General features: G+C 28.4%; 1 protein-coding gene across 1 annotated transcript; it reads left to right on the top strand.

Annotated features, from left to right (window-relative positions):
• Window positions 1–2,268: 2,268 nt before the first annotated feature.
• Window positions 2,269–2,709, top strand: LOC105853125 (uncharacterized). The gene has a single exon (XM_012720220.1). It carries the CDS (start codon window positions 2,269–2,271, stop codon window positions 2,707–2,709), a length of 441 nt encoding a protein of 146 aa, XP_012575674.1.
• The last annotated feature ends 12,946 nt before the right edge of the window (window positions 2,710–15,655 follow it).

Genomic DNA, 15,655 nt, shown 5'->3' with positions numbered 1-15,655 from the left:
GAAAGGATTTCCAAACAAAAAAGAAAATGCAAAACATAATAGGGCAAGAGTCAAATCACATGTTTTTGATTTAATAAAGGAGAACATTACAAAGTTGAATGTCCCCTAAATAAAGTACCACCAAAAATATTTCCGTTCAAAAAAAAATCAATGATGGCTACATGGAATGACTCAGATGAATCCGATGTTGAAGAAGATGAAGAAGCCAACATATGCTTAATGACAACGGCATAAGAAGATGAGGTAACAAAATATGAACCTAGTCCTTCGTATGAGCAAATGGAAAAAGAATTTGATAACTTGCTAAATGATTCAAAATTTCTTATTCAAAAGTGTAGTTCTTTATAAGAAAAATTTCACAAAGAAAAATAAGAGAAAGAGAAAACTCAGGCTATGAATGATGAACTTAAAGATTAGTTAAAATCTGAAAGAATCTCAGCTCAAAGATTTTAAAATAGAAAGTTTTAAGAACGTTATGCATTACAAAAGGAGATCATTCTCCTTAAAACTGAAGTTGAACTTCTTAAAGGTGACTTGTAAAATTTCATTAGAACTACTAAAACCTTTCAAACAATCATAAGATCTCAAGTAAGAATATTTGATAAAGCTGGTCTTGGCTTTGATAAAACTCAAAAAACTATAATGTATGAAAAGTTATTTGTTCTTGAAAGAAAGAGGATAAATGCAAAATCAAATGTTCATATTGTAGTAAGATTGGACATCTGGAATTCGCATGTTATTTTAAGAAAAAAAGATTAAAAAATTAACAACAAAAAGATCTTTAGAAAAGAAGAATGTTCTGGAGCAAAAAAAGAATTTTCTCCAAACCTGAAAAAAGGAGAACGTTCTCCAGCAAATTTGACAAAAGGAGAATGTTCTGGAATTTTACCAAATGGCTTTGAAGTTATTTTCAAATATAACCTATGTGAAGTCATAAAAACAAATTATGGGGAAGTTCTTTTCTCTGAAACAAGAAATAAAAATATGTATGTTTTATATCTTGAGGAATTACATGATGAATTCGGCTTCATGTTCATCAATAAAGACAAATGAATTTTGCATAAGCGGACATGTCATATTAGAATGAAAACAATTTCAAAAAATTTCAAAATTAGAATTTGTTAGAGGATTGCCAAAACTAAATTTTGATAAAGATAAAGTATGTGAAGCATGTGCTAAATGAAAACAAGTTAAAAGGAGTTTTCATTTAAAAGATTTCATTTCCACAAACTAAATCCTTGAAAGCATCAAGAGAACCCAAGACTTTGTGGTAATAGTGAAAGAAAATAAACAGAAGTGAACGAAAGAATTGAGTCCAGTAAGGAATAACTGTTGTTTTGGCTTAATTGCTTGAACAAGGTCTAGCTAGGCTGAGACTGAATTAGCTTGAGTTGTGGTGTTGAGAAAAAACGGTTGTAGGAAATGGGGTTTTAGGGTTTATTTGAGTAAACTGAAAAAGAAAAAACTTTGACACCACAAATATTCAAATAAATGAATACATAATTTTGTTTTTTATTTCTTTTTTTAATTATTTCTTTTTTTTTAATTAGTTATTAAATATTTCACATTTTCTACAAAAAAAAATTTTGCACAAATTATTTCACATTTTTCTTTTTTTTTTTATTAATAAATAAAATTAAATTATGTAATTAAAAAATAGTTAGCGATTGAAATTTTGGTCGCTAAAAATTAGTTGCTATTTCAATCTCTACTTTTTGTTAGAGACCAATTTAGTGACGGAATAATATTTAGTTTCAAGGTTTAAAATTTCAGTCTCTATTTCGGTCGCTAGTGTAAAAGGCAAATTTTCTATTAGTGATAATTAGCGACTGAAATTTTTGTCGCTAAAATTCAGTTGCTATTTCAGTCTCTACATTTCATTAACAACCGATTTAGTGACGAAAAAATATTTAGTTCATATATTCAAAATTATGGTCTCTATTTCGGTCGCTAGTGTGACTGAAAATATTCGGTCTCTAAATCGGTCGCTATAGGCGAAATTTCTAGTAGTGATTGAGTCAATTATGCTTGCATCTTTTTGTTTTGTTCTCTAAATACTTGATCAAAATCACAACATCTCTCTTGTCAACCAATTTACAATTACAAGTAGAGATAAAAATATATGCAAGTGTGACAAAAGAAAAGGTTAAAAACTACATATGCGACGATCTTGCATTTCGTATTCTATCAAAATTGCCACTAAAATCTTTGAAGCGATTTGGATGCGTTCGTAAATCATGGGTTTTCTTATTTGAAAACCATAAATTCATGAGCATCTTTCAGAATAATTTCATCTCTTATGATCATTCGTACTACGATGATACATCTCTTCTCCTACAACTTACTGATAAAGATTTGTGTTCATTTTCTAGAGATAGTTTTGAGGATGTAGTCGAATTGGATTTGCCAAATCCATTTCAAGATGAGCACCCTTCTTTTTGGGTTTTGGATTCTGGTAGTATTACCGGAATTCTTTGTCTCTACAATAGTGATAAAAGATTTGTATTATGTAATTCAACAAAAGAGGAATTCAAGATCATCCCTCGAAGCCCTCTTGAGCCTGTATCATCTTATGTTAGAAATCACGTTATTCCACTTGGATTTGTTTATGACCATGTTAAAAATGATTATAACTTGATTACAGGTGCATGTTTCAATCATGGGCATTACCAATATTATGGAGGTCCTAGTTGGGTTTGTCACCCATGAAGATTTCTCTTTTATACCGCTATATTCTGGAGTGGCTTCTCAACGAATGCACGTGAACATAATGCGTCATTAGTGGTATTTTAAGGATGTTGTTATTGGAAGAGACTTTTGATCTCATAGTTTTTAGATAATACTACTTTTAATATATCGATTTTTAGATAATACTATTAATAGCTACTTCACATAGATATTTTTGTTTCGAAATTTTTTAACTCAAGCACTTATATAGTTAGTTTTCCCCTTTGTTTTGTTCTCTAAATACTTGATCAAAATCACAACATCTCTCTTGTCAACCAGTTTACGATTACAAGTAGAAATGGAAAAATATGCAAGTGTGACAAAAGAAAAGGTTAAAAACTACATATGCGACGATCTTGCATTTTGTATTCTATCAAAATTGCCACTAAAATCTTTGAAGCGATTTGAATGCGTACGTAAATCATGGGTTTTCTTATTTGAAAACCATAAATTCTTGAGTATCTTTCAGAACAATTTCATCTCTGATGATCATTCGTACTACGATGATACATCTCTTCTCCTACAACTTACTGATAAAGATTTGTGTTCATTTTCTAGAGATAATTTTGAGGATGTAGTCAAATTGGATTTGCTAAATCCATTTCAAGATGAGGACCCTTCTTTATGGGTTTTGGATTCTGGTAGTATTACCGGAATTCTTTGTCTCTACCATAGTGATAAAAGATTTCTTAGTGATAGAAGATTTGTATTATGGAATCCAACAACAGAGGAATTCAAGATCATCCCTCAAAGCCCTCTTAACCCTGTACCATATTATGTTAGAGATCACGTTTTTCCACTTGGATTTGGTTATGACCATGTTAAAAATGATTATAAGTTGATTACAGGTGCATGTTTCTTTTATGAGGAAGTTCAATATTATGATGGAAGTCCTGATTATATTTGTTACCCAGAATTTGTTTGCGACTACGAAATATATAGCCTTAGAAGTAACTCTTGGAGAGATATTGACGAAGATGCCTCTTTTATACCGCTACATTCTGGAGTGGCTTCTCAACGATTGCATGTGAACGGAATGTGTCATTGGTGGCATTTTAAGGGTGTTCTTGATGGAAGAGACTTAGCGTCGTTTGACTTAGTCACCGAGAAGATTATTACGACACCTATACCTGTAGGAACACTTCAAGGCGTGGATGATGATTTTAAAGCTGATGACATACCAATCTCCTTAATGGTGTTAAATGGGTCTATTGCTTTGATCTCATGGTTTTTAGATAATACTACTTTTAATATATCGATTTTGGGAGAAATTGGAAAGAAAGAATCATGGACTAAACTTTTTACTATTGGGCCATTGTCTGATATTAGACTTCCTATTGGAGCAGGGAAGAAAGGTGATTTATTTTTTCAAAAAAAAGATGGTAAAATAGTTTGGTTTAATTTATCCACCCAGTTGATTGAGGAGCTTGACATTAAAGGGAACGCTTTTAGTATATTAATTTATAAAAAAAGTTTTCAATCATTAATTTGATTTCATAGAAAAGATTTATGGATGTGGGTATTAGGATTCTACAATCTTTTAAAAATTGAATTTTATGTATTACATTATTTAATTAATGAAAATATACATTATGTATATTGATTATTTAAATTATCTAATGTTTTCATTTTATTTTATAATATAAATAAACATTAGATTTTATGTACAACTCAAGAAGGATGGAATTGTTTTTTGATATAAATTTAAGATATTGTTAAAACAATTCAAGTCCATCATTTCTAAAGAATTTCAATTTTGTTCTTCTTTAGTGGTATTTTTTTTATGTAGTTTTCCTTACACATATTTAATGAACTCGTGATCTCTTCAGTTTTTAAAAAGTTGAATTGGATTACGTGTAATATTCGATGTAGATTACATTAGGATGAGGCTTTTGCTAATGTTCTCCTTGTATACATTCTAATTATAACACTCTCCTTATTCTTCTTTAATGTCAAGCTCCTCAATGAATTGGGTGTTTAAATTAAACAAAATCAATTCACCATTTTCGTTTTGAAAAAATAAATCACTTTTCCTGCATGCTCCAATAGGAAGTCTAATACCAGAAAATGGCCTAATAAGAAAAAGTTTAGTCCATGATTTTTTTGCACCAATTTCTCCTAAAATGGATATGTTAAAAGTAGTATTATCTAAAATCCATGAGAACAAAGCAATAGACTCATTTAACACCATTAAAGACATTGGTGTTACATCAACATTCATCATCCACATCTGAAAGTATTTCTACAGGTATAGGTGTTGTAATGATCACCTTAGTGACCAAGTCAAATGATGCTAAGTCTTTTCCAACAACAACGTTATAGTACCACCAATGACACATTCATTTCATGTGCAATCATTCAGAAGCCACATAACTAAATGGTAGTGAAACAGAGACACATTCGTCAAGTTTTCTCCTAGTGTTACTTCTAAGGCTACATATTTCCCAAAAATTGTAGTCGAAATTAAATTATGGTGGCAGTTTATCCATTGAAATACTGAATTCTACATAATTTTGGGTACATTGATAATAAAAAAATACCCACCTAATCAACTTATAATCATTTCTAGCTTGTTTATAACCAAATCCAAGTGGAATAACCCTATCTTTAAGATAAGGTGATACAGACTCAAGAGAGTTTCGAGGGATGATCTTGAACTCCTCTGTTATTGGATTTCATAAAACAAATATTTGACCACTGTTGTAGAGAAAGAAAAAAAAAACTCAAGTAATACTACCAGAATCCAACACCCCAAAAAAGGGGGTCATCCTCTTGAAATGAATTTTACAAATCTAATTTGACTACATCCTCAAAATTTTCTCTAGAAAATGAACAAAAATTTATATCAATAAGTTGTACGAGAAAAAATGTATCGTCCTAAAAAGAATGATCATAAGAAATTAAATTATTGTGAAAGATGCTCATGAAATGATGGTTTTCAAAGAAGACAGTCCATAACATTCAAATCGCTTCAAAGATTTTATAAGTAATTTTGATTAAATATAGATAAAATCGTCCTATATATAATTTGTAACATTTTCATTTGTCACACTCGCATATTTTACAATATTTCATTTGCCACTCTAAACTGATTGACAAGAGAGATATCATGATTTGATCAAGTATTTAGAGAAAAAAAATAAAAAGATGCAAACAAAATTGACTCAATGTCGCTGCAAGTGTTAATCCAAATAACATACAATGATAAAAATAAAATTGAAATACTCTGTCTTTTTTTTTTTTTTACTTTATTTCATATTGCTTAAAAAAATTAATATTTATTATGTAAAAAAATTTCGAAAACAAAATAAAAAACTATATATTATCAGACAATCATATTGTATCATCATAAGCTTTCAAGCCTAGATGCCTGTGAAATATCTGAAGCTCTACAAATTGCAATAAGGAAAAGCCAATTTAATGTTGTTGAAGAAAGATGATTGTATGAAATTTGTCAATGAAAGTATGGAACCATAAATAACTTTGCATGTGATATGTTGTTCTGTTTTGCCCCCAGGAAGTTTAATGTGCGAATTCTCTTTTGTGTTTTTTTCCTTATATATTTTCATACATTAATAATACTCAATTACCACCTTCTAAATTTCGTAATCTATTCATTGTTGTGAAAATATTCAAGTAACGTGTTAGGTAAGAAAAACGTAATATGAATGTCAAAAATTGAAATTGAAACAAGCTATTCCTGTTTTACTTCATTTGATTTGGTTTTGAAATTGAAACAACTGGTACACATTCTCACAATATATATTTTCCTGATTTTTCTTTCTTTCTTTCTTTCAAATGTTCTGTTATTTAATCAAGTGGAAACTAAATTAAGAAGTAATGTGAATTATTTGTATTCTCTATTTTGACATCCATCTAATCATTTGAAGTAATTTATTAATGAAATTGTAAAGTGGGGTAAAACTTACATAAAAGTGTTTGATTTAAAAAATTTCAAAAACATAATTAATTATTGATAAATGCCATAAAATATTATTTTCTAATATAGTTGATAAGTATCCGTGAAAAGCTTAATTGAGAAGTAATTGTAAAAGATTTTAAAAAAAAATTACTATAATTCATTTTAATATTTTTTTTTAAAGATTCTTTTAATTTAATCAAATAGAAACTAAAATAAGAAGTTAAATCAATTATTCATTCTCTATTTTTAAATGTATCTTATTACCACTGTAAAGTAAAGGTCACCTGTTCTATCTCACTTGATAGTGTTTGTTTTGCGATTTAAAATTTAAAATTTTAAAAAAATCAATAAAACAATAATACAAAAATTATCAAGAATTTAAGAAATAATTATATAATAAATACCTTAATATCAAAGGAAACTAAAATAATAATTATATACAAAAATATTAAAAATTCAAGAAATAATTATTTGAAAATAATTCTATGAATTTTTATGAACCATTTTACATTACATTGTGTAAAATGTTTAATTTCCTATCATATGAGTTACAAATGAAGATGTAATTAAGCTAATAAAGAAACCAATGCAACTATATAAAGGGGTGTAATGCAATCAACTCATCACTACTATTCTTCCATCCTATGAAAATGTCCACCACAATGAATTCAATACTACTACTACTTGTTTTGTTTCTATTTCAATCATCATTGTTAGAAGCTAATAACCCTCCCAATATTCCACCATCTACACAAACACTACCATCCTCACCTTTACATATTAATCAATCTTATAATCCAATTCTCAAAAAAGCTAAAAGGTCTAGGCCTCCTCCTCCTCCTCCACCACCACCACCACCACCACCACCACCTCCCTTTGACTACTTTGTGTTGGCCGAAACATGGCCATCAACCTTTTGCACAATTAATCCATGTGTCAATCCAATTCCCCCGCCGATAAAATTCAAAATACATGGTTTGTGGCCGAACACGAAATCCTATAATCTTAGAAACTGTCAAAACATACAGCTTGACTTGAAAAAAGTAAGTTACTTTTTAATCTACTATTGTTATTAGTATTATATCATAATCTTTAAAAAAACTAATTGTTCTTTCTTGATTTTATTTAAACAGATTAGTCAATTAGAAAATAAACTTAATAAGGATTGGCCATCGTTAAAGAAGTCTCAAAATGTAACGAAAGCGAACCAAGACTTTTGGGCTTATGAATGGTTATCACATGGAACATGCTCACTCCCACTGCTAGATGAATATGAATACTTTGATGAGACATTAAAAATCTATAATAAAGATGACCTAATGGCTAAACTTAGCAAGGAGAATATCACACCTGGTGGATTTGTGGCTAATGTTGACATTTTCGATGCAATAGAAAAACACATCCAATTCAAGCCACAAATTGTATGCAAACAGTTCAAGGGTAAGCAATATTTACGTGAAATAAGACTTTGTTTGACTGCAAGCAAATATCCACAATATATGGACTCCAATAGTCCTTACAGTGGATGTAATGTTCCAAAAGTGTATTACTGATCATTTCTATAATTTATGAATAAAGAGCATATGCTCATAATATTTGAAATACTCTGTCTTTTATTTTTTACTTTATTTCATATTGCTTAAAAAAATTAATATTTATTATGTAAAAAAATTTCGAAAACAAAATAAAAAACTATATATTATCAGACAATCATATTGTATCATCATAAGCTTTCAAGCCTAGATGCCTGTGAAATATCTGAAGCTCTACAAATTGCAATAAGGAAAAGCCAATTTAATGTTGTTGAAGAAAGATGATTTGTATGAAATTTGTCAATGAAAAAGTATGGAACCATAAATAACTTTGCTTGTGATATGTTGTTCTGTTTTGCCCCCAGGAAGTTTAATGTGCGAATTCTCTTTTGTGTTTTTTCCTTATATATGTTTTCATACATTAATAATGCTCAATTTCCACCTTCTAAATTTTGTAATCTATTCATTATTTTGAAAATATTCAAGTAACGTGTTAGGTAAGGAAAACGTAATATGAATGTCAAAAATTGAAATTGAAACAAGTTGTTCCTGTTTTACTTCATTTGATTTGGTTTTGAAATTGAAACAACTGGTTCACATTCTCACAATATATATTGTCCTGTTTTTTCTTTCAAATGTTCTGTTATTCTTTAGAGTTTAATATATGTTTTCAAATACTTATATATTTTAAGCTTAATAAAATCGTATAACAAAGAATGTAGGAACCAATCAAAATTTAAGTTGATACTTTAATAATGTTACAGAATATAATAGAATATAAAATAAGATAAGATAATGGTTTATCGAATTCTAGTTTATTTGAATTTTTCTCATTTTCATAAAAATTGTTTGACAATCTAAAATAAATAACAATATACAATACGACTAATTAAAATTTTCGTTGTGAAAATGACTCGGTCGTCAAATATAATATTTTCTTATTAAAAAATATCTATATCCATCCCTCTTAAGTCACAAATAAATCTTATTCAATTTTTCGTGTAGAATTCATTTGGTTTTTCAAATATGATAAAATTTTATTACCACGTAATAGCATAAACGAAGTCACAAAATCACTTGTATCTTGATCTTATTCAATTCTAAATCTCAAACAATTTTTTTAGTAATTACTCAAAACAACGGAAAAAAACGAAACCGAAAGCATGTTAATAAAATAATACCATTTTAATATTTTAACCCAAAAATTACAAATTTTTTCTATAAAACTTTCAAATCACCTAAAAAAATTACCAACTAATTTTTATTGAAATCAGATTTTGTTTCAAATTCTGCTATTGAATAAATTTTACTCAATCGTTTAAAACATAAATTTTCAATAAAATTTTTATTTCTACATACAAAGTTATCTTAGTCATGAAAATAATTTAACCTTAACTAAAATTAAATAACACTAACAAAGCCACAATCGTGATGATTTATGTATAAAAAATACAAAAAAAATTAATTCATACTAACAAAACCAAAATTGTGATAATTGTAACGAAAACAAAAAATACAAAAACAACAAATTGCATGTAGAGAGAAAAATACAAGAAAGGGGTGGGAGTTCAATTGTGTTTGGTTTCAAAAATTTAATTAAAAACAATTTACAATGGTATTGTTGAAAACATGATAAATGAAACAATAAGTAAGAGAAAAGGAAGAAAAATAAAAACACAAATCAATTTATTCTCATTCACCACCAATACATTAGCTACATCCAATCCCTTCATAGAGAAAGATTTATATGAATTTGTCATTCAGTGTAATATTATTTTCCCTGAATTAATTCTTTGATTGATTATAAAAAAAAATATATAACTAAGAGAAAACATAAAGAACCAAGATGTTGAGTGATTGAAAGATTAGTATCTATGTTTCATCATACGAGAATCACAATCTCAATGATCATATAGATCTTCTACTTACTTGTAGTTGGTATCATTCAAGAATCATAATCTCGATTATCTTATAAATCTACCAATTAATTATAGTTAGTCACTAGTTTGATTGATTAAGGCTTGCAAAGGTCGATCATCCCAAATATTTAAATAAAACAAAAGAATAATTTAAGTGAGTTAAACAAAAAAAATCTAAAATAAAACTAGAATTTAAAACTAAGACATAATACAAAGGTATCTTAATCACAAGATTCACTAAAGACCTAAAAGAATGCTTAGTTAACATATAGAAAATAAAGTAATGTTCATCAATTAAAGTAAAAGAAACAAAACCCTCAAAGAGTACGATTTTTTTCCTGCAAAATTTGAGACACTTTACTCAAATTCCAAGCACTCTTAATTTTCCAAAGTGGTTGTCCTTATTTTCTCTCTCTAATTTTTTTCCTCTTCTAATTATGTTTCTCGTATGGGGCCTATTTCTGTTTTTCATTTCTCCTCTTTATGATAGCAAGAAGATTTTAATTTTATGCAACAACATTTTCCCTTCTTTGTCAATATTTTCTTATCATAAAACTCCATTTTCTTGAAGTATACAACAAACATCCTTCTTGAACTCATAAGTTAAAATATTAAACATGATATTTTTGCACTAAAAACTTAGTAGATTTAACCAATTTGAATTATTTTGTCATCTGATGATTAATTGTGCAAATAAAAATGAAATAAATAAGAATGAGTTGAATTCAAAATTATAAAATAAGTTAAAATAAAGGGTACATACCTTCTTAAAACCTTATAAAAATAGATTTATCAATTAACAACACATAGTTGTACTCATATTCTTAAAAAGCACATCAATTGAATTTATTCCAATCTATCTTTGTATCTCACCTTTTCTAATTTATATAAATATTTGTGTGCATAAAAGGGTGTACATGGGCTTGGGTCGATCTGACAACATGATCACCCAATCCAACCCGATTTTTACCCGTACTTAAAGACTTTTTGGTCCGACCCGACCCAATCCGTTGAAACCCGCTTATATTTGGTTTGGGTAATGGGTTCAACAATTTAAGCCCGTAGACTCGATCCGGTAACTAGCTATAATATATATAGATATATATATAGTTTTGTATCATGAAGGTATGAACTAAAAACTTATGTTTATGATGAATTTAGTTTAAATTTGGTAAATACAAATTTTTGAGTTAAATATTATTTATTAGCAAAAAAGATGCGTATGCAAAAGTTTATGCTTATGACCAATTTAGTTTAAATTTTTTAAATTTAAATCTATTAAAATCTTATTTTTAGTCAATATTTGAAAATAATAAGTACTCTAAAAACAAATAAACGAAGCACTACTATTAAAAAAATTCTGGTAGCTTAGTAACCTAAAATGGTTGGCGAGTTACGTGTAATGATGAAAGTAATGTGGTGTGTCTGCCTGCTGTTTTCTCTCAAGCACAAGAATTAGGCCTCTTGTCATTGTCGTCAACTCAAGGAAACGAGGTAACCAATAGAAAACCTAGTAAAGCCTCTTCTAGTATTTGGTTACATTTTAATAAGAAAAATGATACAGGTACATGTAAGTATTGTGGGAATGTGTACGGAGCCTCAATATATTTTCCCGTAAAATAAAATACAGGTTAATATTTATGTATAACCTGTCAATACAATCCAACTCAATCCGTTCTTGATCGGGTTAGTTTAGTTCATGTTAAATGAAAAAAAATACGGGTTTAGAACTTAATCTAACCCTAAGATAATCAATTAGGTCAGGTATCGGGTTTTGTCAAAACCGACCTAACTCAACTCACGTATATCATAGTATTTATTATGTTTAATTGCATTTTTAAGTATATAATATTTTAAATGTGCGATTTTAGTCCTCTTGGTTTAAAACGAGAAACTTTTACATTTATTCTTTTATAATTTTGCAATCCTCGACTGGTTTTTTTTAATTATTTTGTAATGTGGCGTGACATGATCGTTCAGACTTGTCGTCTTATGGATTGGAACCTGAACTAGAGTCTGAATAAGAATCATTGGTATATCTCCTACATTATTTTCACACCATAATGCATAGTTCCTTCCAGTCATAAAGCCAAATTCCCGATTCATTCTTGAGGGAGATAATTTTGTTATGGCGTATCCTCACAATACTTATGGAGTGATAATATTTAGTGTTCTTATCACCATCAATTATCCACTTTCCTCGAGATTTTTTCGTACCGCAAACACTCTTCTTGGTATAAGGTACGTGCAAATTGATCTGGAAGGTCTTTTTCTAGAGAATCCAAGAAAGTGTTTGTAGGGCTATTCTGGATCCCATTAAGTCTACCCAAGAGATCTTTTTCCTTTTAAAAATGTTGCCAAACAACTTTTTGTTCCAATTATTCTGGGTTGGAGTAAGGCTCTACAGAAGAGTAATCAAATTGGGGGTCCTCCTTCATTTTTCTTGAATAACCATTTTGAAATTTTCATGGGTTATCTGCATAGTTTCAAATCTGAATGGTCTATTACTTTTACAAGTCCCCCTTAAAAAAATCAAGGAGAGGGTGATAATCAAAATGTATATTGGGGAGAACTTTATCAAAATCCTCGTGGTAAGGTAATCTCCACTGAACATTAGACATAATACGATCCAACTTTTTAAAAATTGACAAGTTCATGCGGAAGGAAACCTAAAAAAAATAAAATCAACAAAAGAATATCAAATTGAGTTTCTTATGAAATGATGGGCTTGAATATTTTTAGCTAGATCTTGAGTTTCCGAAGTCCAATTAAAAAACCAATTTCATCCCACACGAGTTGTACATAAAATACCAAAAAAGTCTAATACCAAAAAATGACCCAATAATAAAAAGTTTAGTCTATGATTATTTCGCACCAATTTCTCTTACAATAGATATGTTAAAAGTAGTATTATCTAAAATCCATGATAACAAAGCAATAGACTCATTTAGAACAATTAAGGACATTGGTGTTACATCAACATTCACCATCCACATCTGAAAGTATTTCTACAGGTATAGGTGTTATAATAATCACCTCGGTGACCAAGTCAAATGATGTTAAGTCTCTTCCAACAACATCCTTATAGTACCACCAATGACACATTTCTTTCATGTACAATCATTCAAAAGCCACACAACCAAATAGTAGTGAAATAAAGACCTCTTCGTGAAATTTTCTCCAGGTGTTACTTCTTAGGCTACATGTTTCCTAAAAATCATAGTAGAAATTAAATTATGATGGCAGTTCATCCATTAAAATACTGAATTCTACATAATTTTTGGTACATCGATAATGAAAAGATACCTACCTAATCAACTGATAATCATTTCTAACTTGATCATAGCCAAATCCAAGTGAAATAACCCTATCTTTAAGATAAGGTGATATAGATTGATCAGAGTTTCTAGGGATGATCTGGAATTCTTCTATTATTGGATTCCCTAATACAAATATTTGATCACTGTGGAATAGGAAAAAAAAGAGAGAGAGAGAACTGCAATAATACTACCAGAATCCAACACCCAAAAAAAGGAGTCCTACTCTTGAATAGGATTTGACAAATCTAATTTGATTACATCCTCAAAATTACCTCTAGAAAATGAACAAAAATTTCTACTAGTAGGTTGTACGAGAAGAAATGTATCGTCGTAGAAAGAATATTCATAAGAGAGGAAATTATTATGAAAGATACTCATAATATGATGATTTTCAAATAAGAGAGTCCATGACATCCAAGTCACTTCAAAGATTTTATAGGCAATTTTGATAAAATATAGATAAAGTCGTCTTATATGTTGTTTCTAACTTTTTCATTTGTCACACTAGCATGTTTCTCCATCTCAACTTGTTACTCTAAATTGATTGACAAGAGAGATGTCATGATTTGATCAAGTATTTAGAGAACAGAATAAAAATATGCAAACAAAATTGACTCAGTATCGCTGCAAGTGTTAATCCAAATAACATACAAATGAAATACGTCTGCTTGATTTAAATATTTTCAAAACTAAATTAATTATTGATAAATACTACAAAGGATTATTTTCTAACATAGTTGATAAGTGGAATTTTGATATTTTTATTTTAAGATTCTTTTAATTTAATCAAGTGGAAACTAAATTAAGATATAACCTCAATAATTTGTATTCTCTATTTCGACATCCATCTAATCATTTGTAGTAATTTATTAATGAAATTGTAAAGTGGGGTAAAACTTACCATACAAGTGTTTGATTTAAAAAATTTCAAAAACATAATTCACTATTGATAAATGTCATAAAAAATTATTTTCTAACTTAGTTGATAAGTATCCGTAAAAAGCTTAATTGAGATGTAGTTGTAAAGGATTTTTTTTTTTAAGTTACTACAATTGATTTCAATATTTTTGGTTAAAGATTCCATTAATTTAATCAAGTAGAAACTAAAATCAATAAAACAATATTACAAAAATTATAAAGAATTCAAGAAATAAATATATAATAAATAATTTAATATTAAAGGAAACTAATATAATAATTATATACCAAAATATTAAAAATTCAATAAATAATTATTTGAAAAAAAAATAAAAAATAAGTTTAATTCTAATTTTAGGTTAAACACCGATGAGAAATATAAGAGCGAAGATGTAGACTAAGTGCAACACACCATATGATATGATGATTTCATTAAATAAAATGCCAATTAATTATTAGTTGTATATTTTATCTGTAATTTTTATTTTGAAAGGAAGTTTGAAAGTTGGTAATTTCAATAAGGCGAGATTAATGTGATTTTTCATTCGGTAATTTCCACAAGTTAACACAATTAAATAATTTCAATGTTTATCACCACGTAATAGAATAAAGGAAGTTGATCTTATTCAATTATGAATCTCAAATAGATTTTAGTAATCGCTCAAAACAACGGAAAATAGAAGAAACTGAAAGGATGTTGTTGGAAGATACTTAGCGTCATTTGACTTGGTCACCGAGTAGATTATTATGACACCTATACCTCATTATGTATATTGATTATTTAAATTATCTAATATTTTTATTTTATTTTATAATATAAATAAACATTAGATTTTATGTATAACTCGAGAAAGATTGATTTTTCATCAGACTTCAGAAACTCAAGATATTGTTAAAACAACTCAAACCCATCATTTCTAAAGAAAATCAATTTTGTTCTTATTTTATTTTATTTTTCTGTGTAGTTTTCCTTCCACATGCCTAATAAACTCATGATGGCTATTTCGGCACCTACATATATTGATGGGTAGAACTCCATTGGATGGGGTAGTACTTGTTGAGACAAAATCCCAAATTAATATTTTTATGTAAAGAAACAAATGTTAATTAAGACTCTAATTACAAATGCATTTCCAGTACATCTACAAGGAATATACAACACTCACATTAGCAAAAGAAACACTCCAAAAGATCAATGGTTAAAAGGCATGATTCAAACAAAAAGTGACAATGATCAATCTCCAACATGTTAACATTAATCTTCAGAATGTTAAACATCAATCTCTAGAATGTAAATATCATTCTCCAACATGTTAA

Source organism: Cicer arietinum, chromosome 4 (genome assembly GCF_000331145.2).
Source record: "Cicer arietinum cultivar CDC Frontier isolate Library 1 chromosome 4, Cicar.CDCFrontier_v2.0, whole genome shotgun sequence".
Classification (NCBI taxonomy): Eukaryota; Viridiplantae; Streptophyta; class Magnoliopsida; order Fabales; family Fabaceae; genus Cicer; species Cicer arietinum.
The sequence above is the reverse complement of the archived record's forward strand: the minus strand, read 5'-3'. Positions and strand labels throughout refer to the sequence as shown.